Source organism: Cyprinodon variegatus, unplaced genomic scaffold (assembly GCF_000732505.1).
Source record: "Cyprinodon variegatus isolate N-32 unplaced genomic scaffold, C_variegatus-1.0 Scaffold87, whole genome shotgun sequence".
Taxonomy (NCBI): domain Eukaryota; kingdom Metazoa; phylum Chordata; class Actinopteri; order Cyprinodontiformes; family Cyprinodontidae; genus Cyprinodon; species Cyprinodon variegatus.
The window spans coordinates 301,034-325,685 of NW_015150540.1; the positions used below are offsets into that span (position 1 = coordinate 301,034).

At 38.0% G+C, this 24,652-nt stretch overlaps 1 protein-coding gene across 5 annotated transcripts in view; it reads right to left on the reverse strand.

Annotated features, from left to right (window-relative positions):
• Window positions 1-24,652, reverse strand: part of LOC107083923 (calmodulin-binding transcription activator 1-like) — a 401,719-nt gene that overhangs the window by 177,814 nt on the left and 199,253 nt on the right. For all 5 annotated transcript variants that reach the window (XM_015373494.1, XM_015373495.1, XM_015373493.1 and 2 more), the window contains one exon: window positions 7,726-7,861. In XM_015373494.1, coding sequence (XP_015228980.1) covers window positions 7,726-7,861 — 136 coding nt within the window. The remainder of the gene's footprint in view (window positions 1-7,725; window positions 7,862-24,652) is intronic.

Genomic DNA, 24,652 nt, shown 5'->3' on the forward strand with positions numbered 1-24,652 from the left:
CGCGGAAGAGAGTAAATGTTAATGGGATAATAAGTTGAGCTAATCATGTTGCAATCCTAGAGGGAAATCGATTGGGGGCTGCTAAAGACTTGAGACCCGGGCATTGGTTCACCACGCAACAGCACAACAGTTTAAACGACACCACTTGATGTGGTTTAGGTTTAAATATATTTTTGTGTTAAAATGATCCTGCCAATTTCAGACATAAGCTAAGTTTGAAAATAACCGGTCATATACTGTATGAGCTCTGCCAACCTGACTGAGCCAGGCCTATTTGGTGATTAAACTAACAATAAGTTTAGTTTCTGAAATTGCAAAAGAAGTACAGTCTGGTCTGTCTCTTTTTGCGGATACCTTCGCCATTGTGTTATCTGTCTAGTTTATTCTCTTCGATAATGCAGACAAACAGTATCCATCTACAAGAAAGGACAGAGCAGACTGTGCTTCTTGAGAAAGTTAAGGGCTTACTTGCAGTAAGATGCTGCATATCTTCTAAAAGTCTTTTTGGAAAGTACTATCTCTTTTGCTATCATCTGTTGGGGTAGGTATCATTTAATTTATTTTTGGATAATAAAGTATATTTGAATTTAATTGAATAACATGACTAAGTTGGATCACAGTAAGAAGCTATGATTATTATAAAGAAAGCACAGTGGTGAGATAACCACTGATGGACGTTTCTTCTGTGGTTCCCCAAATGCATGCCAGTTGATGTGAGTTCTACTTGCTCATTTATCCAGCCGTCTGGCCAACTCACCTGGAGTGATGGGGGAGACGTCAGGAAGGCAGGCTGCTATTTCACGGCCTGTTAAGCGCTAATGCCGCAACATGCCCTGCGCTCCAATTTTAGGGAACAGGGAGCATTACTGCTCAACTCAAGGTTCTGTCTGTGTGGACAGTGGACTCGGACAAATGTGGAAGGAGGGGGCAGGGACTATCAAACAGACAGATATACATGGGGGTAATAACTGCACTGAAAAGTCTAGCAGGTAAATTAAATAAAACAGAGGAGAAGAAGCACAGAACACTGTAAAAGGTGGAGACTTTTAAAGAGTGTGGAGAAAAAGCGTAGGGCTTCTGTTTACACGGACTGCTGAGCCAGCAATGCACAGCAGAGAGGACAGCAGCAGCACACACTGACATCTACTTCTGCTATGCAAGAATGCATCTCGCCATCCCCAGAAGGCCCATGCCCCTATACTCACAGCCTCTACCCCGCCAGAGCTACTGAACATCACTGGTCTGACCCATCCACAACACTTGTCCCCAATGTGCACTAAACCTGGCCCATGTAATAAGCACAGAGCCTCTATTAAGCACTGGGTAGCTGGGGAATCAGAGCAGCAACAGCAGAGCGTGAATAAACACCATGAACAGCGGAGCAAGGTAAGGTATCAACTCTTCTTCCGCTTGAGAATACATGGCTTTAATTATGAGCCAGAAAAAAACTTCAGGATAAAGTCTAGTGTGGAAATTGATAGCTCTAAATCAACTGTCATTGTATTTATACAGAGGGTAAAGATCCAGGCATTTGTATTTGTTGACAGTTAACATGACTGTGCACGATGGGTCACAGATTCTATCAGAGGCCAGTTTTGATGGATCACCTCACTCATCCCAATGCTCTGTCAGTCTAAGGGCTGAGATGTAGGACATGAGTCAGATCCTCAGAGGTTACAAAAGTTTAATGTGGATGCACACACCCACACAGGAAAACATAAAGTAACTTGTGAAAGTATTCAGCCCCGTTAAATTTTTCGACCGTTTACCATATTTCAGGCTTCAAACAAAGATATAAAATTGTAATTCTTTGTGAAGAATCAACATGTGAGACACAGTCATGAAGTGGAACAAAATTGATTGGATATTTTAGACCTTTTTAACAAATATGTAATGTGTTCCTTGTTCCTTATGATCTCTCTTTGCTTTAAAGAGACCTCAGATACTATCAAAGAGCAGGTGAATTTAGACATAGACTGGATTACACACTGGTGGATTATATTTATCATCATCAGTCATTTAGTCAACATTGGATCATTCAGAGATCCTGACTGAAGTTCTGGAGAGAGTTTGCTGCACTGAAGGAAAAGGGGATGATAAAATTTTACACGCCCCACTCTTCAGTTTTTAATTGTTAAAAAAAAAAATCTAAAATATCCAATAAATTTAGTTCCATTTCATGATTGTGCCTCACTTGTTGATTCTTCACAAAAAATTACAATTTTACATCTTTATGTTCGAAGCCTGAAATGTGCCAATAGGTCGAAAAGTTCAAGGGGGCCAAATACTATTGCAAGGCACTGTATAGGCTACGAAACAAAATTCAGCTTATTATTGAGGCACACAATACACATACTCACACAATAATAGCATGTGATGCTGGGTAAAGAATAAATGAATAAATGAATTTCCTTTTCAGACATTAAATCATCTGACAGCTGATTAAAGTGGTCCTGTATGTTTTACAAGATTTAGGTTTCTGCTATTGCCAGTTGTTCCATTTTGCAAAAAACAGTTTGGGAAAAAGCCAAAATGTAAAGTAAAATCTCAGTTATTAATCCAGGTTACTGCATTATTTGTTCAATTGAATTCAATAATAAAAAAAAAAGGAACCCTAATATTCAGTCAGCAGAACTTAAATTATTGCTCACCTATGACTGAATAAAGAGATTAGCTAGAATAACTCACAAGTTAATGAGTGTGCAGTCATTATCGCCAAAATCTTCTTTAGAACTTCTGTCTTGATGCAGATTTTATTTTGACAAAAGATGTTTGTCTACATGAGGGAGGATAAACCATCTTAATCTACTAACTAGGTATAAAAATGTTTAATGCGACGGCACCACAACAAACCACAAGGAAGTTACTCCAAACAAAACACAGGTCTGCAGGAAAACTGAAATCTGACTGAAAATCATAGTCACTATGAGAAGCCTGAAGGCTCCCATGACAGTAGACAACACGCCATTTATCTGTGCACTCTGGATCAACAAGTCTCCTGTTTTTCCTTTAATCTTCTAACTGATGAGGATGCCACTGGGTAAATCTCAAAATAAGATTTTTAATTTGCAGCTGCCGTTTGAAGGTTGGAGAGGTCATTTGATAACGAAAACATAACCAGAACATTGTCTGTTATGTTTGTTTTACTCTGCTGGGTCCATGGCCAGCAGTTATTGTTGAACATTTAGTCTAAAAAACAAAGCTCTGTACCTATAAACTAAATATTGGCTGATTTGAGGCAAGGGCATGTTTAATTAACCTGAGCAAGGACTGGAAATAATATCAATCTCGATTTCAGAATTTAAGTATAAGGTTTACTTTCAAATAAAGCCTCAAATTAAACTCTTTGATTAAAGACAATATTCTCCTCAAAATATCACGTTCTACAGTAACAAACAACGAATACAACAGAACAGAAAATTCCCACAGCTGGTGAAGGTTTATCTCAGACTACTTTACAACTGATAGGACAACAGTATAGATAAGAGGATTACAGCAGATGTTAAAATTCAGCCAAAAACACTACAAATTCACTTGTAAATAGCAGAAAGACTTAATTATCATGAACACTCAAAAAGTATATGACAACAAAGGTTAATTATTAGAGCAAAATATATATATATATATATATATATATATAAAAATCTAAATGAATCTTTTTTTTGTCATATCGGGTCCAATCTGACAAATTTTACTTTTTTTTTACTCAAATTTTGTTTGAATATTAGCTTTTATTTCAAGATCCGTCATTTTCAATAATATGCTAAATTAGAAAAAAAACAGTAACTCACTATAATTTATTAATTTTTAGTGCCAGCTGTATAAAATACTGACTGACAAAAAAAAGAAGAAATAAAACAGTGTTCTTACATAATTAACTTACTATAAACATATTCATAAGATAAAATAGGAAGCTATTGGGTTACTGAATAAAAAAAACAACTTATGAATATGCGAAAAACCTATTATTATTATTACTATTATCATTAAAATTATTATTATATTGTCATTACTATTTTTCCCAATGTATAGAGATCATTGATATTGCTTCGCTTTGCAGCATGGCTAAATGTGCACTATTTAGATATCTAAAGGAGTTTGTCAAATGTTTACATTAATTAACAGAAGTGCTTGAAGTGCATTCTTCATCATTTTCAGCATTAAAACAGTGAATGATAATACCAGATTGGATCGATTCATGTTGCATGCCATGGCTTCTCCAAGCCACCCTATTACATCGGGAGCGTTTTTAGAGTCTAGCGACTATGTGGTTGAACTTGGATCACATCAGGATTACATCATTGTGCTCTTGTTGTCTACTTGTGGGCTTAAAACCACCAGAGTTTTTATTTAATCAGTTCTATATGTGTGTCCTGTACCTGGACTATATCTATTAACCTTTCTTTTTGTTTGTTTTCTGCAGATTTTTATTTTGGTTGTGTTTTTGGGGGAGGAACAAATTTGAATCAAATAAAACCATCAATCAAAAACAGATTTTTAGCAGGTTATACGTCTAAATCCCTGAAAACAATGCATCTGGATAAATACTAAAAATACTAAAAACCTGCAAATCATGTAAAATGAAAAGAACAATAATGCATATCATATTTTAAGCAATCGAATTATTCAATGATAAAATATTGTCGTGTCAAGTTGTATCTGCAAATGTATGTAGAGAACTGAAGACCAGAACCAATAGAAAGGCACCATTAGAAATATTTGAACTGAGAAAAACAGTGACATGTATAATTCCTATTTTTCCAACTATATATATTCTTAGTAAGCCTGCTGTTATTCACATACTGTAAAACTCTGCTTTAATTGTCAGACAGAAAAATGCGTAGCACATTTTGACTGAATGTTGGGTGAATACAGCCACAGTTGTAATTACAGTACTATAAGGTTGGTGTTCCTCTTTGATATAAAATTCAGATCCTGTTTGAGCACATCGGCTGACAAAATTATCCCCCACAGTAATTAAAGAGAACATCTTTGCTGCTATGTCAGCTGTTCTTAACGGTACAATTGTTAGGCTGAATAGCTAGGGCTGACAAACTGTATCAGCCATCTTTGCTACCTGCTCACAGAGTATAAACCATAACTGCCTGGAACACACTACCACCAATTAAACAGCATGGGAGCTTAACCTACAGTAACACATTAAAAACATGTATAGAGAAAAACAAAACTGCTGTTTTTATAGTTAGGTTTCAACTAAAGGAAGAAGCATACATTCACATTATTATATATTAAGGATGCTGACAAGTTCCTAAAAAAAAAAAATAAATAAAAGTGTAGATTCAGATAGAATTTTGGCAAATTTCACAAAAATTGCTCTCAGAATTACTTGCTACTGGCCTCATCCAATTATAAACGATTCCATGGTCTTAGTTGGGGCTGCGTTTCATTTTCTTTAACCATCATTTCTGAGATATTTTGTATTAAAATCAACTCAGTTTTGGGAGCATTGTGCCCAGCCTGGTCATGATGCCGGTCACTGGCCTGCAGCTCTGCTTTCTTTGCATTTAGGAAAAGTGCCTCTAAATACTTTTGATTTTTTCTTTATCCAAATGTGGGATTTGGCTTTGGTTTGTTGAATGGAGGGACAGCAGTGAGAAATGCGGGATTACTGCACAAATCAGGACACCTAGTCACCCTAGTACTAACCTTTCAATGCATTTAGTTTACTAGATCATTGAAGGTGTGTTGTGGGCTCTTGCACCAGGATAACAGCAGATTCTTCAATACCTGCAGCTGTGAGATGTTCATCAATTTCTTCCTTCTCAAATAAATCCTGAGGAAGCATCATTAAACTGAGATCTGGTGGATTTGGAATTGAAGTCAACACCTGAAACTGTTGAACTGCTCAAACTACTCCTCATCCTTATTTACTTATTCTTTGCTTTGTAGGAAAGGGTGTCTTTTTCAGCTAAATAAAGGCTACAGTAATCAGATAATACTATGTTAATGTGTATAGTCTGTAACCGTTCTTAGATGCACGGTAAATGGTAAAGAGGAATATTGAGGGAAGGACCCAGAGAATAATACCCTAAACATCTTGCTGCACCCGTGAACTTTCTTAATATGATAAAAACAGGAGTCATGAGTAAGTACCACACTTGGCAGCGTTCTCTGCTAATGTGCATCACTAAGCCTTGGTTGCCAGTCTACGAATCACAATTTATCTCACTTACTTAAATGACTGTTTGACTATTTTTCTGCTTTTAAAAATTAACTTTACTCTCATTATAAAAGACATAAAGTAGAAACAGCAGAGAGAAAGCAATATTATATTGTAAATCTTTGTGTCTGTATGGCACTGCAACTCATTACACTGTTAACAATAACCAAACTGAGCAAACCTTAGACAATAGAAAATATCCATATGGAGAACATTCAAACAGATTGGATTACAAGCTAGCAAGAAGTGCTAGAATCCATGCCTCCGGCTCTAGTGTCTAATGTTGTGGTTCTTACAGCATTTGGTTGCTCTGAATGGCATAGTGAAAAGACCTGCTGGATGAGTGAAAACTGTTATTTCTAACCAAAACATGCAGATATTAACAAAAGATTGACAACCGAGGTCCCCTCAGAACTTCATGAGCAATGGTTCCAGTAGCTGGAGGGCCGGGAGGAAAGTCTGGCAGCTCAGAGCATTCAGCAGCAGACTAAGCTGAATGATCTGAGATGAGGCCCACTTGAGATACAAAACAATCAGTGCCTAAAGAATACTTTGTAATTAACCAGAAATTACTGGATCTAAGCCTACATGATAAGCTTTATCACAACCATCAGGGTTCACACATCTATTTAACAATGGAAATGTGAGCTGACACTAGAAGTGTGACTAGCTAAAAATATTTGTCATAGTCCAGCAGGATGGATGTCTGTAGTCTAAGCAGGTATCAAAACAACACAGATAACACTGAACTGGCTTCACAAATAAAGAGAACATTTTCTTAGAGTGACAGAGACAAACCATGTAGCAGAGCCCCTGAAGTTAGAAAGCCCAAGCTTTGTCTTTGTCACACTCCGTGACACCCAACATCACTCCCAGATGTGTGGACCATGGGTGTATACTTGGTGCAAGTGTTTGTACTGAATGAAAAGAAAAATCCCAAAACCCCTCTCTTATCTCTGGATTGGCTGTCCCTCAACTCCTGTTATTCTGGTATCGCCGCTTGTTAATAAATCTGTCACACAAACCTGAATCCAAACATTTGTTCTGCTGAATGCTTGAAAAGACAACAATGGTTCTCGATTTGTCTCATTAACAGGTTTATATCAGACCATGGTCTTACATTACATAAAGGCCTACAGGTGAGCTGGGAATGATACAAATGGCCATTTCATGGCAGGAGCTGGTTTGGGGAGTGACTTGGTCTGAGGTGAGGGAACACTTGCTTTACAGTGCTGCTTTGAGCCAGCAAGATTAATGTAGGCTCTCTGGAGCAAAGGCAACAACCACAGCTTTAATAAGGTACAAACAATCGGTTCCACTCCACTGGCTTCCCAGGGAAAACTATTGTTGTGCCGCATTGTTTCTTGGTGCGGTTCCTTGGAGACATGTGTCTACTGCACTGTGCGACTGTCTCAGTTACAGCCAGGGGAGAACTCAGTGTAGACCTTCGTTTGTCTATGTCAGAATAAAGGCTGGCTCTCTACCCCAGCTCTGTCCCCATTTTCTCCTTTTACTTTCACACTCTGCTCCCGCCCCTTACTCACCTCAACTCCCTGCACTTTCAGCTTCATGTGATCCTCTCGTGTGGTCTTCCCATCTTTCCTCTTCTTCCAGCAGTAGCCATCCTTTCTATACTTCACCTTCTTCCTGTTGTACAGTATCATCGACCCATTCTGTGGCCTGGAACCACAAAAGAGAAAAAGATTAAATGAGATGAGGATACGCAAAGTACAGAGCAGCTCAAGAACTCACTTCAGAGAGGAACAAAGAGACCTGACACAAGTTATGGCAAACAGAGACTGCACCAGTAAACTAGATGACAAGAATTGTTCATTGTGATTCTCATCAGTGACATTTATAGTTTGACAATGAGCAAAGCGTTCCTCCACTTTTGTGGAGTGTGTGCACTGTCAGACGTTACGGTAATATTCTTCACAGCGTAACTTATATAACAATTAGTGAAAGACAAGTGGCAGAACGGTGTGGAGGAGTGAGGTTCTAAAATCATCTCTCATTCATCCAACCTAAATGAGATGTGGTGTTGCAAATCCACAGGGAATAAAAGATTTTTTCCTACAGTCCATACATAATTCAGTCCCCCTCTATTAGCCTAACTGCCTGTTGCTTCACTATGATATAGTGTTACTGTTTAAAGATTATTTGTCTTTCCATTTATATTTGTAACGGAAGAAGTTGGCATTCTGTGTAAAGGTGAACGGACTGCGAACATATAATAAACAAAGCTGTTTTGAGCAATTACAGCAGATACAGGCGTTAGTGGTTTATTGGTGTTTGCGGAATAGCTTTGTGTCATCACCTCAAATCCATTCATTTTGCATTATTGCCCAATTCCAGTTTCTTGCATCATCCAGCACAAATGCAAGCACTGACTTAAGGAAAGACAGTCATTCTGCAGGGACAAACTTGCACAGCATTTCAGCAAAAACAACTAAATATGCATAAGACATACAGTGTCAAAAGGCACTTACACATACAATACCACAAATTTACGACCGTAGCACAGAAGGAAATTCTTAAATGTCTATTTTACTATGATTAATCTCCCAAAAGATGGCCTAACAAAGAAAAGGTTACAGTTCTGAATTTAGGAAAAATATATAGATTTTTACTTTGGTAGTTTAATTTAAAGTTATGTTGAGCAGAAATATATTCATACACTTCAAACACAACTGAGACACATTAGGAATGGAGAGAAAAACTGATCAAATGATTATTAGGTTGGATATTCAGTTGGATTGGTAACCTGTCCCTATCTAACCAAGCTACTGCTGTAGATAGATACCAGCATCCGACGGTACCTTGTAAGAAAATGCCAGCATAGACAATGAATGGATGGTTGAGTGGATGATTTGGTTGGCATCAGAGAGCAGCAATGCTGCCACACAGCACAAAATGCTTGGGCCCTGCTATACTATACTAGCAGCTGCCCTGTTGTTCCTACAATGGACCAGTCCATCTGGTTTTCAATGAATTCAGTGTAGAAATATAAGACTACTTGAAGCACTCATGGACTGGTCATGTAATTGAACTTTAATCCCAAGATGATTAGTTGATCTATAAAGAAGAGACAGTGATGTCAGCAGAAGGAACTCCTTGTCCTGTTGCAGTATTATTATTACAATATATATCTACCCCATCCTCCTAATAAACATATTTTATTAATGTAAGAGAAATTGCTACGTTATAAAATGTTTATTTATTCATACATGGACTTATGTCAAATCAAATTTTTGATCTGGAAAAATAGAAACAATGCTTTGGAAATTTCACCCAAATCATTACATTTGTGTTACAGAGCGGTGAGCACAAAACATCAATGTGCAACAATGTGGATTATTATTAGAACACAATGTAGTTAACAGAATAAAAGGACAATAAAAATATTAATATATGTTTCTTTTTATAAAAGTTAAGCATAAAAAAAGATTCTTAAATACAGTATCTAATTTGTTTTTTAGGGGCTGGGTTGTGATTTTTCAGTTCAAAAGTATGTCGAAAAATGTTTTCACTTTTACAGTCATCAATGATTTTCTCCAAAAAACAAGAAAACATTTGTACAAAACAATATTTGCAAATGAAGATTCACTTTACAACAATATACAAAATTTGCAGACTGGTCAGATAACAAAACAAAAAATATTATTATTGTTTCTGCAAAATGAGCAAGAGGGATGGACACCTGCCAGAGCTGCAGATAAAGGAGGGCAACCAAGGGAGGCTTAAGCATTCAGGAGGCCTGTGAGCCTTGTTAGCCTTTCACTCATTGCTCCCACGCAAATACAATGTACACGTATACAAGCCCTCCCCCAACCGCCAACACGCATGTATGGCTACTACAACTAGAAAGTACGGTAAGACAATTTGAAATTCTCATATCAAAGTACAAAAAAAACATGACTGTTTTATGTATTCTGTAACAATAAACAACATTTAGGGGGGAAAATGTTGTTATGCATTGTATGGCTGTTTATTGTAACATTTGCTTTTTTACAGTGTTTATTTATAACCCTGCATGCATCATTTTGCAGGGCTGCCTTTGGGGGCTGTGGCGTGTGTTTATCTTAGAATCACTCATCAATCATTTTTTTCTTGCAGGATCTCAGGGGCCAGTGGGAAGGGAGGAGAAAGGAGAGGTGGGGTCCCTATGGCCCCCGCTTTGTGGCCCCTGACAGCACCTTCTAATGAGAGACGCCACTCATACACTGATGCGCTCTCTCCTTGGTGATCTCCATGCCTCTCTCTTCCCCCTCCACAGCCCCTCTCTCCTCCTCGTCAGTCAGCTCAGGCTGTGCACCAGGGAATGTCTCTGCACTGACTTCTCTTCTGTTCTCTCTCCTCTCCCGCTTGTTTCATCTGTCTCTGGATCCCTCACCTCAACTCTCCCACACCTCCCCTCTTTCTTTTGCCATCTTCCCCTCATCTCTTGCTTTGAGCTTTGAATACTTTGCAGGAAACAGCTATTAAGAAGACATTTTATTGGCCACGCTTGAGAAGTTGTTCCAGACCAGTCAAAGGCTGGGGTGTACACAAAATATAAATTGTGTTCTACTTTACTGGATCCCTAATGTCATCCACACTGGGGCAGTGATCATAAATAGTAGCTGAGATTTTTACAGACTGTTGCAATCAGCATATTCTCTCCTAAGGATTTGCATCCCAGATTGCTCAAAATACACAGAAGCACCCAGTTCAGACTCCTACATCTCTCCTTGGGTTCAATCAAATTTGAAAGTGACCCATCTAACGTTTGATTCTTTTTATTTGTTTCTTTATTATTCTGCTATTTGTCCTTAAGAGAAGCGTGAGCCTCTTAAAATGTAACCCAGCAAGACACAAAAAGATGGGCGCAGATGAGGTAGGCAGAAAATCAAATGACAGAGGGCCATCTGATCTCCTCCACAGCACTGGAAATTGGGGTGAAGCTTCGGTGTCAAAGGCTCAGTGGCATATGTGCAGAAACTTATTCACTCAGCTATTATGGGGGGATTGTTTATGTAGACCCATTTCAAAATTCAAGGCACTTTGAACTGAAGAAAGAATCCTTGGCATTTATTCTGGACAGCCGGTTTTCAAAATCTTGGCTTTGTCAACATAATATCTCTCCCTCCCGCCTTTTTTTTCTCCAATCCTTCCCCACTATTGTTTACTTAGGTGTTTCAATTAATTTTATCAGAATTAAACATATTTATACATGAGAGGAAGGCTAAAAGCTGTGTTCTCATGAAAAGCTTGACAGGTGGCCCCTTTGTCTCAGATACTGAAATGTGGCAGATTAAAATGGAAATGCGGGCCTCTGTAAAAGTGTTCCACATCTGCTGCGCCTTTCACTTCTTTGGACTTTGCAGCGATAATGAGATTTACCCTCAGGACGGTGTTAGGCCTTGTCCAGTTCTTTCAGAAACATTCATTTACTCAGGTAATGGCATTCGCTCAATCAGATTTGTTCATTTGAAGAAAAAAAAGTCAAATGAGGGTACTTTTTCTTTTTTTTGAGGCATTTGGTGTGCTCAGAATGTGTAACACAGTAAAAGGAGAGAAAGAAAATATATGTACCCTGGGCTTCACAAGCTTTAGGCAGAAACAGATGATATAAGATGAAGGAAAACATTAACATAAAAAGGAAAACAAATCTGTTATGAGAACAGGTTGGTGTAAAAAAGCACTCGTCCCAGTAATGTCAAAATTATAAAAAAAAACGTGTATGTACTCATAACACTGCTTTCACGTGTTTTCTTATCTTGCCTTGTAGGTTGGCATATCTAAAAATGCATTTTAAGTGGATTTAAATGTGAATAAATGAAGCACATTTTGTGAGATATCAAATCATATTACCACTATGAATATGTCTAGCTCTTGATGTGTACCAGTTTTGTAAAGTGTGTGGGTTGCAAGGAAAGGTGAGAAAATGTACACTGTAATACTGCATCATGTAAGCAGGCATCACCTTTTCCCCGACAAAAATAGAACTGTTTGTTTTCTTTCTTTGCTTAGCAATTACCAAATTCTGTTTTAATTTGGCACCTGAATTCCAAGAAGAGTTAAATATCTTAATTAATAAAGTGATTAATTTAATAACTGAATCAAGTAAAGAGGTCAAACTGATGCTGGTGGTATTAACTTTAGGTAACTGCCATGTTAAAATGGGAGAACTTTCACCAGTGTAACAAAACATCCCCATAGCATAACGCAAGTGTTAGTAAAACGATCATTCACTTATTGCTGTGACAGCTGAGCAACACTTGCGTCAGTTCAATAGATGCATCACATAGTGTATGTAAAGTATATGAGGCAGCTCATTGACATTATAACCAGGTTGTTGCAGCAGTGATTGATCTGGTGAAGATGGCTTCATGAAGGGTACACTGTGACATCAACCTCAAATGATTTTTAAGAGGGAGGGGGTTATTTTCCTGTCAGTTCACAACACCTGTCAGACAGGTGTTGTGAACTGACTTGTCTTGTAAAAAGACCCAGTGATTATCTCACAGACCAGGTTTGTCAACGTAACAAAATGGAGAATTGAATGTCCCTTTCTTGGGGCTCCCTTTTGATGTTAATATATGTTGCATAAGAAGAAATATGGCCCTTCTATAGGTCTTTCTATTTCTTTGATATCATTTTATAGATCTTGGGCGGCAGTAGGCCTCAGTAAGTTTGCCTAATTATGCTAGATTTTCAGAGTCTTCACATGCAGCTTTTCAGATTTTAGGATCACCACAGACCAACATAACTGCTGTTTACCACTTAACTCTCTTATGCCAGAGACTCAAGATTATTTTAGAAATAAGATATACATTTGCTTCAGCATCCAATCTTCAGACTGGAAGTCTTAGGGATGCTTTTGCATCTCAACCACCCTGTGATGTTCAAACATAAGGAGCTTTAAATTATTTTGCCATCAAGGAGATGAAAATGTAAGTACCTAACAGGAAATAGCAGGGAAGGCAGGTTTATGAGTGGAATATAATTTATTGTGGCAAAGGTCTTTAACTTTTTATTAGCTGATAAGCAGCTATTTGAGTATTCAAAATGTCTCCTCTCACATTTTTTCCCCTTTGCATCTGGTTTTGATAATCCAGGTACAGTACAATAAATGATTAGGGTTCTAATTCCAATATTGATCCAAAATGAAAAGGTTCTCAGTGGGTGTTGTTTTGTGAGCCTCAGTTTTGCAAAAACTACAGTTCCCTCTTCCATGATATTGGGAAGGTTTAATGAAATCCAGAATATCTGCATCTCTACTAAGGTTTCGTAGGTAACTCTTCTCTTCTAGAAGGGGATTTTATATTTAGGAGCTTTACAAACCTGAAATAGAGAGTTTTGGGGCCTGAAGCAGCTCAAGTGGGAGGCGAGGCATGCTATTCCTAATGACCCATCTGAGCCCTTATTTAAGTATGTAAAACACCTTCACATATTGTACTCATCTATTTTAAAAGTCATGCTCAAAGTTTCTAGTGTTTCTGCTCAATGAAGTGGCAAGTAAAATACCAAACATAAAGAAAAGCAGTGGTTCTGATCATTCCTGTTTCTGTCAATCACATGTGAAACATAGATCACCCATGTGAAAATAAATGTGCGCATCTCCGGCTGTCTGAACTGAGTAGTGATATTTCACACCTAATGTAATTACATCGCAACCAATGCTGCTCTATTAGATGGCACATCATCTGTGAGTTGTAGACGTGCAAGGAGAGAGGTGCCGGCTTTATATTGGGAGCGCCTATCCGAACGTATCACGTGCAATTGATGACTCGCAGATATGCTGCTCCTTTCAGCCCTGCAAAAGCATGCATCAGGAAGTGGGGCGTTAGCTAAAACTACTTTAAATGTAAATCTGCCATGGCCTCGAGATTGAGATTCATCGTCTGCACTGCTCCGGAGCTCACCATCTCCCTCCCTGCCAGTGCTCCTACGTCGAGACGCTGCCGGTCGGCTTCCTTTTAGACTGCAAATGAGGCCTCAGCACCTGGTCACTGCAATGCCCAGAGTTCATAGTACTTTGGTCTAGAGTGGTCTCAACTCTCTGTGACAAATCCCTAATGGTAAATGATGAGTAAGGGTGCAAGTGGAAATGTGGTGCATAACTCAGCAAAAGTGTCATCTGTTTTGCAGATATTTAAAAAATATTATCACAAAGTATCTTTAACAAGAAAGAAAAAAATAAAATAAATTGCCCTATTTGTGCTGTCTACTTTATCTAGAACATTATCATTATGCCCACAGTATTTGGAAGAATTAGGAGAAAAAACAACAACTGACACAAATTAGTCCAGTGAATCATCAAGTTAAGTTTGCCAAACATGTTGAAACATACTGGTTTCCAAGCCTGTGCAGATGGAGCTCGATGTTTGTTTACCCAGCATGTTGAACTAAATACTATAGTAATGATGAGAGGGGCGAGCCATTGGAGTTGTAATTCAGGGTAGGAAGACAGATCGTACTCCTCCCTTTTCTCTCTATCTATACTGCTTGTGATTGCCATAGAGCTCCAGCCTCAGCCCCCTGCCTTCCAGCAGGAAACAGATGTTCCCTCCACACTTATCTCAATGAAAAAATCACAGACAATTTACAAAGAATATAAATTACGGTTGTAGCTACACATCAGTGTCTCTGTCCCAAGAAGACCTTGTAAAGAGGATAAGGGTGAATTGGCGTGTATAGGGTAGGTGAATTGTTGGGGGCAACATAAAGCGAATGAAAGCAGCAGGGGGGGAGGGTGGCAACTGCTCTTATCTGGTCCCCAGCAGCCAGGCAGAACGACAGGGCAGCTGGTGACTGGCGGTGATGTGGTGCTGATAGCACTAAGCTGGTTTCATGCACATTTCAGAGAGGCTGCCATCACGACTCAGACTTGAAACTCTCAGCTGCTGCCAGTGGATGAGCCTGGAACGCTATTTATAAATAGCCCATGTCATACACTGGTTACAGCTCTCCATTCTCTGTGTCAATGCATACTATCACACACAGAACACTAAGGACGATGTGGAGGCATGATGTACAAGTTCGCTGACAGTGAATTCAAATTTCACAGTTTGTAAAGTTCAGGACTCGAGGTCATTTGTTATTCATTCGAAAGGCATACTGTCAATGTGTGTTTGTGCGTAGGACTGTGTGGGATGAGCACATACAATGTGCTTATTTAAAATGTTGATGAGCTTCAGCTTTTAACTCAAAACACTTCATCATTCTGTCCCTTGGAAAAGCAATACATAATTTTTTATAATTTGATATTTTACAAGCACAAATGTCAATACATTTTAATGAGAGTTCATGACCAATAAATTGTTGTAAGGCATTCATGGTCTTCTAATTCTGCCCAGACTTTGATTCAGCCACTATATCATATGTGAAATATATGCCAATTTTATCAGGACAACAACCTCAAGCAAAATGTTTAGTGTAGCTCTTTTTCATACTCTAAAAACACTTTCTTGCTTTCTGTTGAAGAAGTATCCCTATAGAATAATCTGCCGCCACCATGTTTGATAGTAGAAATGGCGTATACAGTAAAACAATATTTTTAGTTTCATCATCATCTGACCTGAGGATTCAAATAACCTTAATTTAATTATGTTTATTCATATAGCACCAATTCACAGCACAGTCATCTCAAGGCACTTCCAGAGACAGTTTAACTAGATCATACAATCAGATTGGTTCAAAGTTTTCTGTCTAAGGAAAACCAATTTGAATTTTACTCATTGACTCAAAAGCAATCCCTCACACCAAGCATGCTTGTAGCGACAGTGGAGAGGAAGACTCCCTTTTAGTAATAGGAAGAAAACTCCAGCAAGACCACAAAGTGGCGTGAGCCCAACTTTAGTTTTATTTGAGTCTTATTAACAGGACCTTTCATTAATTTCTGCCTTTTTAAGACACTCTTGTGAATCACAAAACCTTGTGTCTTGTTATCAGATTCTTACATCCAAGCTGTTGATATCTGCAGGACCTTATGAGTTAACATTGTTCTGCATTGCAAAACAATCTACAAATAAGTAGAAATGTCTTAAAATAAGTGCATATACCCATACTTTGAGCTATTCAATAGGATAATTTGCCAATGGAATGAGTATTTTTAACACTTAGAATAAGATAATTAGATAATATTCCATTCATTCATATTTTTTCCATCACGCTTATCCCAAGCGGGGTCGCGAGGGGTGCTGGTTCCTATCTCCAGCTGTCTACGAACGAGAGGCAGGATACACCCTGGACAGGTTTCCAGTCCATTACAGGGCAACAGAGAGACAAACAGGGCAAACAATCAGTCACGCTTACACTCACACCTAAGCAGAATTTAGAGAAGCCAGTTAACCTACCAGTCATGTTTTTGGACTGTGGGAGGATGCCGGAGTACCTGGAGAGAACCCACGCATGCTCAGGGAGAACATGCAGAAAGACCCCCAGGCCGGAAATCAAACCCAGAACAGTCTTGCTGCAAGGCAGCAGTGCTACCCACTGCTCCACCGAGCAGCCCCATAATTAGATAATATGCACTTGAAATAGGACAATGCAATTGTTTTTTGTTTTTTTATTATTCTAAATATAAATTATCTTATTCCATTAGCAAAGTGTCTCACCTCGTCAATTCAAGAAAAAATTCACTTATTTTGATTTTAACTTTTTGTAGTGTGTTGGCTGCTGCTATAATTAATGATGGACTGAAAGTTAAGATATTCAAAGCTTGGAATAGTATTTTATAACCTAACGCTGCTTAAAATTTTTCCACAACTTTTTACTTTTAAAGTGACTGTTTACTAAGGTTCCAATAAAAGTGTAAAAAAAAAAAGCTGAAAGCTGAAAAGCTGTATTTATACTAATGGTGTTTCCTTCATCTAATTGTTTGAACCATATTTTATTTAGAGTTCTCAGACTATGTACCAGCAGGCAAATGTAGGCCACATCTTGTGGAATTTTTAGTCAAATAAATATGGAAAACACTCTAATTTGCCTTCCACCTCACATAATGCTTTTCTTCATCTCAATACATCTTTACTGTAGTAGCTCATGCAATACTCGGGATTGTAGAATTATGGTTCTGCAGCTTTGTATTTAAAAAGGCTTTTCCATCATACTGTATGTATCTTTCCCATTGTTTTTTATCTTTGTATATTTTAAGATGAAAAAGGGAGAACAGAGCGAATGATGCATGCCTCACATCCCTCTGCTAGTCTTTACAAATCATCAACGGAGGGTCTTAGTACATGGTGAATAAAGGTGTCCTAAAATTGGAGCTTTTCTAGAGCAAAGCCTCTTGACTTTACATATTGTGTATTGTGCAAATGCATGTCCAGCACAACCTTATTTTCACACTTCATAAAGAGGGTGCTTTTGTGTTTTCAATAATGCATGGCCTGCAGGGAATCCCATTCAGCATTATTTTGATTCATCCAGCAGAGTTGCTGCTTTAACAGCGGATGTATTAATGCAGTTAAATCTAAAACTAGCCTGTAGTAACCAAATGTCAGCTCTTGCTTATAAGAGGAAAACTATAATAATCTCTTCTAAAATTCAAAGCTTCTACATTTTATTACAAAGTTCAAAATAAGTACATATATTTTAGAGGGGCTATTACCTAAAATCTGTCACAATGTCTAAAAGCATACACTCTTACGGTGCTACATAAAGTTTATTGGTACCTAATGGAAAGGATAGAAAGCTACATGCCAAACTATAGAGCTAAAATGGAAAAAGATCTTTAGAAGGTAAAATATTTAAACAGTGCATATTTCTTTCTCTGAGTCATGTTTTTCTTGTTAAAAAAAAAAAGACAAATTTGGTAAAATATAGTCATGGTAGCAGCAGATGATGAAGCCCACGTGTGAAGAAGCAAACTGTGAGTCCCCAGAGACCTGGAAAGCAACAGGATGGCTTGAGGACACACTACTTCCCACGCATCATGGCACATGCCAAACCGAGCATATGGATCACCTGGATAAAGCCGCTCCTTATCTCTCCTCCGTAGCACTCAGTGCCACTGAACTTCCACTATTGATTCGCTCAGTGACGGAGCACAGCTAAGGCCAGCTATTGAACCACTTATTATTAATTCACAAATCCTGCCTTGTCCACAAAAAAGTGAGAGAACAAAGCACACGCTGTAAGAACAAGCAGAAAGAAAGCAGGATAAAGGTCAGAAAACCCAACTTTTTCAAGTGACAAAGCCGCTGAGGTAGAAGTGATGCTTTTCAGTCCACCAAGTTCATCTTCAAGTCCCCTTTTGTAAAAAAACTAACTCCATATAATTCTGTTAAGGTTGGGGTTGAGTATTTCAAAATAGAGATGAATAAAAATGGAGGGAATAAAAATACAGAGATGGATAGGAAAACAGAGGAGCAAAAAATGAAGCTATTTTTTTCTCCTCTTCTCCTAGGTCTCATATTAGACTGGAGGATAGGCCGATGACGATGAGAGACTAAAATTGAGCCGTAACTCTATCTGGGTGCTGGAGCGAATCAAAAAGTCTATCCCACCTTTCACCTGGGAATCACAGCTCTGTCTGTGTCCTGTCTGGTCACCATACCAACCAAAGCCAGGCATCATGGCTTTAATTGGAGCCAAGGTCTCGTGGCAGCTCAGGCGCAGATAGAAGGCAGGAAAAAGGACAGACATTAACCATAGCTAAATGATGCTGGCCATGCAGATCGAATCGAATTTCAGGCTTTGCTTGCATTGCAGGGCTGATACGGTCTTAAGGTAGCACTAAATATATTGAAGTCACCTTGCTAAAATGCTTGGTTTGGATTCAAGCTTGAAGCAAAGTTCCCTTTTTCTCTGTCAGTAAAACCTTGATACCACATTGCGAGTATACATAACAATCGACACAATGTGATTCAGCTTTGTAAACACTTAAAGTGCCAAAAAATAGGGTAAAGAGATCAGAACAACTACTGAATAAAGACATTTTAGACAGTGTAAGACAAACCTGAACAGCCATAATACCGGGGTGGAAGTTAGGGAGGATGGAGAGGTGGAGACCGTGGGCTGCACCTGTACAACTAGACCTTACCTGTCACGCAGCCACACAGCTGCACTCCTATCACAACAGACTCTACACTATCCCAATGTAATTTGAAAATCAAAAAGTCCTTGTTCATTCATAACTCTTTCTCCATATAATTTCTGTAGATATACACACACACTTAAAGACAGTGGAAAGGGCATATACATGCCAGAGGTGTGCAGGCTCTTTGTTACATGACTCAGAGACGTCAGCCAACAAGCCTGATTAAGCTCACCCTGAGCGAGGGTTACCTTTACACTAAGTGGCGAGGAGGGGGGTCTGGTTCATATTTCTCATTCTATAATAGCTGGCTGCTTAAGGGAGAACTCTGGTATGACACCTTGTCACGTGACTCTTATGACCTTATCTAGCCCAATATAGAGTTCCTTTCTTCAGCCACAACTCAGACCACAAACCATTACATCTTCGACTCTTCCTTTCGTATGCTACTAAACATTCTCTGAAAGATGCCGCCAGGAGTTCTTGGCAGAAGCCAACCAAATAGTGACCCTTACAGGTCTGGCTGGTAAACTTTTTTACAATTGAGTTGTAAACCAAAGCAATGAATTGAGCACAAAAGGGCACAAACCTACGGTAAAATTATGACCGCACGGCTCCATTTAGAGTAAACAAGATGCAGGCTTTTCACAAATATGTCATTATTTTTAGAACAGACAGAAGAGAGTAACAACAAACAGAAAAGGTTCGGAGAAACAGGAATGTCAATCATAAAGTTCAAATGTAAACATTAATTAGAGTCGGTAATTTTATGTTTTTATATCCATTACCTAAAAGCCAAAAGTTTGTTTTCTTCTCATTATTTTACTTCATCAGTCTAAAATTTTGCAAGAACAGATTTAATTTAATATGGAATAATGGAATAAAGCTATTTTTTGGTGATCTATTCATACTATCTTTCCATTGGTTAAGTACTGTCCCCTGTGTTTTCTGGGAACATTTTACCAGCATCACCGTAACCTGAGTGTCCACAAAGAGTAACTATAACTCAGCCTTAAGTGCTCCAAAAAGAACATGGCTGGAAGAAACAATAACAACAGTGGACTCTGTCTAATTGAGATTTTATAGAATAGAACAACACAAATACTTGTGAAGTGGAAGAAAAACCATACCTTTTACTGATTGGGATATTCTAAGAGATGGTATGCTTAGATCAAAACCGTTACACTGTAATTTTGGCTCTATGTTTAGTACTGTATGTTCTGCTAGAAAATGAACCTCAGAGTTGGTTTTCAAAACATTTGCAATCTCCAACAGATTTTCTTCCAGCATCCTCCTTTATCAGCATCCATACATCTGTCTTCCCAGCTTCTCCGACAAACTAAGACTCCAGCTTTGCTGTTGGCAATTAGAAGCAAGTCATTTTATAAATACAGCAATAGTTATTTTATAAATACAGTGAATTTCTACAATAATTTCATGCATCAATGATCAAACTGAACTAAGACTAAAATCAGGAGAGCTGTGTGTGGGTTAAAACAGTATGATTCACCTTAAAAAAAACTAATTAAAGCGCTGGTCTGGTGAAATGATCAGAGTGTAGTTCAACTGGGAAGTTTCCAGCTGAGAATGTGGAACAGTATGAATAAAACCTCTAAAAATGGTAGACCATGTTTAACACCCTTTGTGTCTTGTGAAAATTGAAAGTAGAAATGCCTTGCCTTTAGATCTTTACATAGCCCTCAGAAAGATGGTCATTTGGCAATGACTATAATAATGGTCATTGGCCATTAAAGGAGTTGTTCAAGCTGGGAAGATGGATGTCTGTCTTAGCAGATGCTCATAAAGCTGGAGCAACATGAAGAAAACCTTTCATCCCAAGTAAACATAAAGCATAACTCAAACGCAAAATTAGATAAAGACAAAATATAAACAAGTGAATTAAGGGATAGCATTAAATTGTTTTTCTTAGGTGAAGGGTTTTTATGAACATTTTTGCTTTTTGACATTGTTTCTATTCGACTGTTTTTGTTATGCTGGATCCTCTTTATATCATGGTTTTTCAGAAGAAAAATTGAGGTAAATATAGAAGTAAGTTGAGATGGACATAGGTTTGTGTGTGTTTGCAACTGTGTTAGTCATGTAGTCCCACAGGTCTCAATAGTGTCTAACACTCCATTTCTCTGGGTATGTGTATATATCATGACCCCTAACCTTTGACTTGACACATGTCTAAGATCACTCTGCTGTTTCTGATGCCGCAGCTGGGGGCTAGGACCTAACACACACTCTCAAACACACAGCAAGATAGAGTGAACCACAGGTGAAGACAACTCTCTTTAAGCATCATATTTCTCACTTCCATGATACCATGACAGTAAAGATAATACAACGTAAACTTCCAGGGCTGTCTATATTTGCATGTACATCCATGCAGTAGTCTGAAAGGTCAAGCTTCTAATCATGGACACCACTAACTTTATGGAAAGGAGAAAGCTGTAACAGAAATAGCGACCATCGTATTGCCTGACAACTCCTCCCACCAATCCACACTCATTGTTTCTACTATATTTCCGAACGGTACAATATTCAAAGAGAAAACAAGAAACATGGTTAATCAAAAAATTGTTTTTTTGATCAAATATTTTACAAAAAGAAAAATATGTGGTTCTTTATTAGGCAGTATTCACACATTAGCTTTGAGCTTGTTTTAATTAATTTATGTATCGGGGGATAGGGAAAAAAACTAGCTTTTCAAGCTAAATTTAACCCTTCTAATTTCCCCAATATATATGTACCCGGTACCCACTTTCGATATAGATTTCACACAATGCTTCGTTTTAAATAAGACCCCTGGACTTTGACTCAGCTCAACATTACTTGGTCCTTCCATTTCATAATCGTTAGGCAGTCTTTGGTGGATTTATGGGTATATTTTAAGTAACCTTTTGCAGTATCTAGAAGACCCTTACTTCTAGTCTCCCTACTGAAATAGGCATATTTCTCTCCAATTAATATTTTTCTTATTGTTCTTATTGTTCTGTACTTCATGTTTTTTTTTGTTTTTTTTTTTGACAACAAAGGGTTTCCTTCTCACACACATTATCTCTACACTCCCTTTTTAAAGGTAAATGCTTTTTCTTCTCAGCAGTAGAAATACATTACATTTTTGTGTTTTTAGAGACTTCTTTTGGAATCTTCCAGTCTGATTTGGATCTGAGAATATTTACTTTTCAGGTTGTGGAAATACAACTGAGCCGTGCTGATCCTTTAGCAGACTTATAATCTGCTACAATCTTCTTCCTGAAGGTTTTTTATACCACTGCATTAGGTTTACTTTGCCCTCAACAGTCAGGAACTCCACAGATTAACATCTGAGCTTTAATTAGGGTGAACTTGCAAACACTGACTAATACTTGTAATTTGCAACTGAGGCAAATGGCCTGTGTGTTAAAATTGGATTTGAGGGAAAGTTTTAAAATTCTCAATAGTTACATTATTTGAGTCTTTCAAACAGTGTTGAAATACATATTTAATTCTTACAGTTGTGCTTGCAAGTTTTACATAACCTCCTAATAAAGAAAATGATAATTTCACAGTAGTAATTCAATTAACATAAAACTGAAAAAGTAATATAAAAAATTACTAAATGATAAGTTGGTAAAATGAAATATTGACTTAGAATTTTTATTTTAAAAAAACAGCCTGAGTAAAGTCATGTAGAGTGAACCAACATTACTATCCACAGGTACAGAAGTCTTGCATCAAAGTGTTGCTCAACAAAATTTTATTTGCTGCGCTCCATCAGGCTTGTTTACTTGTTTTATTTATTAAGATATACATACAGTGGAAGGATGGATGGATGGATAGATAGATAGATAGATAGATATTGCAAATCAATGTCATGATTTTCACTTTATCAATTTTATTTATCCTAACTTTTGTCAATTTATTTCCTGACAGCTGATTTTTTTTCTATCTTGGTTTGAAAGGTATGTAAACCTTTAAGCACATCTGTATATGTACAAGGTCCTTTGAAAAACAGACACGTTTTTATAGTGTTATTTTTCTTTTTACATGACTGTATAGAAACAGTTCATCCATCCATACATCCAGCCTAAACTTAAATTCCAGTTGTGCTACAATAACTTTATATAACTTGGTAGGAGACTAAACACCTAATCAATAAACATTTATTTCTACCTCAAAGCGAAGTACGATTTGTAACTATCTAGTTGTTTAACCCTTAAAAACATTTATCCATAGTGTGGCACAGTGACAAAAAGTTTCACACTTTCTGCTGCAGCATATCCAATCCACACCAGCATCCAGGCCTGCACACCAACCGAGGTGATTAACCATTTCCCACATATTTGACATACCGCTGAGACTACTTATCTGTCACCTTAGCAAGGAGATTCTAAGAGCCAGTACTGGGAGTCAGGGAAACAGCCCAGTAAAAGTTGACTTCTGACTATTTGCAGGATACAGTGCCTAGCAACAGTGGTATAAACCCTTGAATTAGAGCTATGTTTTACCTGTAGTTAAACACAGAGGCTAAGTGGAGAATTCATTTAGAACTATACAGCTACTCATATTTCTTAAAAAGTAAATAATATAATGTGCAAAGTTGTTGAATTTAAATGCCTTCATGTGTGCCCAGATGTTCTCCCTACTCTGTAAAGTTTATGGGGGACAAGTAGACAGCAATCTGGCTAACCTCAATGATGTGGCGAACCACTTTTGGAAGAAATCAAGGGAAATTACATAATCTTCTGACATTTGACTCCACACTCCACACACTGTGAGCTTTGGAGGCTTTTTCAATGCTGGGTTTTTGAGTATGCCTGCCTAAAAGTGTGTGTGAGATAGAGTATGCGTAATTAAATATCTTTTCTTGACATTTACCCTTTCCGTCCACATGGCTCTTGGCAGGAAGAGGCAACCTGGGAATGACAATCTTGAAACCTGCAACATATCACATTTGTGTGTGTATGTGTGTGTGTGTGTGTGTGTGTGTCTGACTGTTTGTGTGTATTTGTGTCAGAATTGGAATACACAGTTATTAAGGGGGAGGCCTGCCACTCATGTGTCTCTAGAGGGTAAGGAGACCAGACACCATATATAAAGGATAAGGGAAAAAGAAGAATAAGGCAAGAAATAGAGAAGCACAGCTAATGAAGGAGGGGAGGGAGTGGTGAGGGTGTCAAGACACCCATTGTATCACAGGCCAGGAGCAGTAAAGACAAGCTAGTGGCCTCTGCAACTTTAAGATAGCCATTAAACTCTTGCCTTACTGGTGTTTATGGTTGGCTTTGTGTGTCAGAGGAGAAGAGGATCATAAAGCTGGGCTTTGTCTGTCTGCCATTGATTTATTTCCTTCGTTAGGTTGATGACACTGCCTGCTTATGATGTCCTACCACAGACTATAATTACAGAGCACTTCTGTCTTTATTGATGTCACTTTGTTAGTTTAATTAGGCTATATT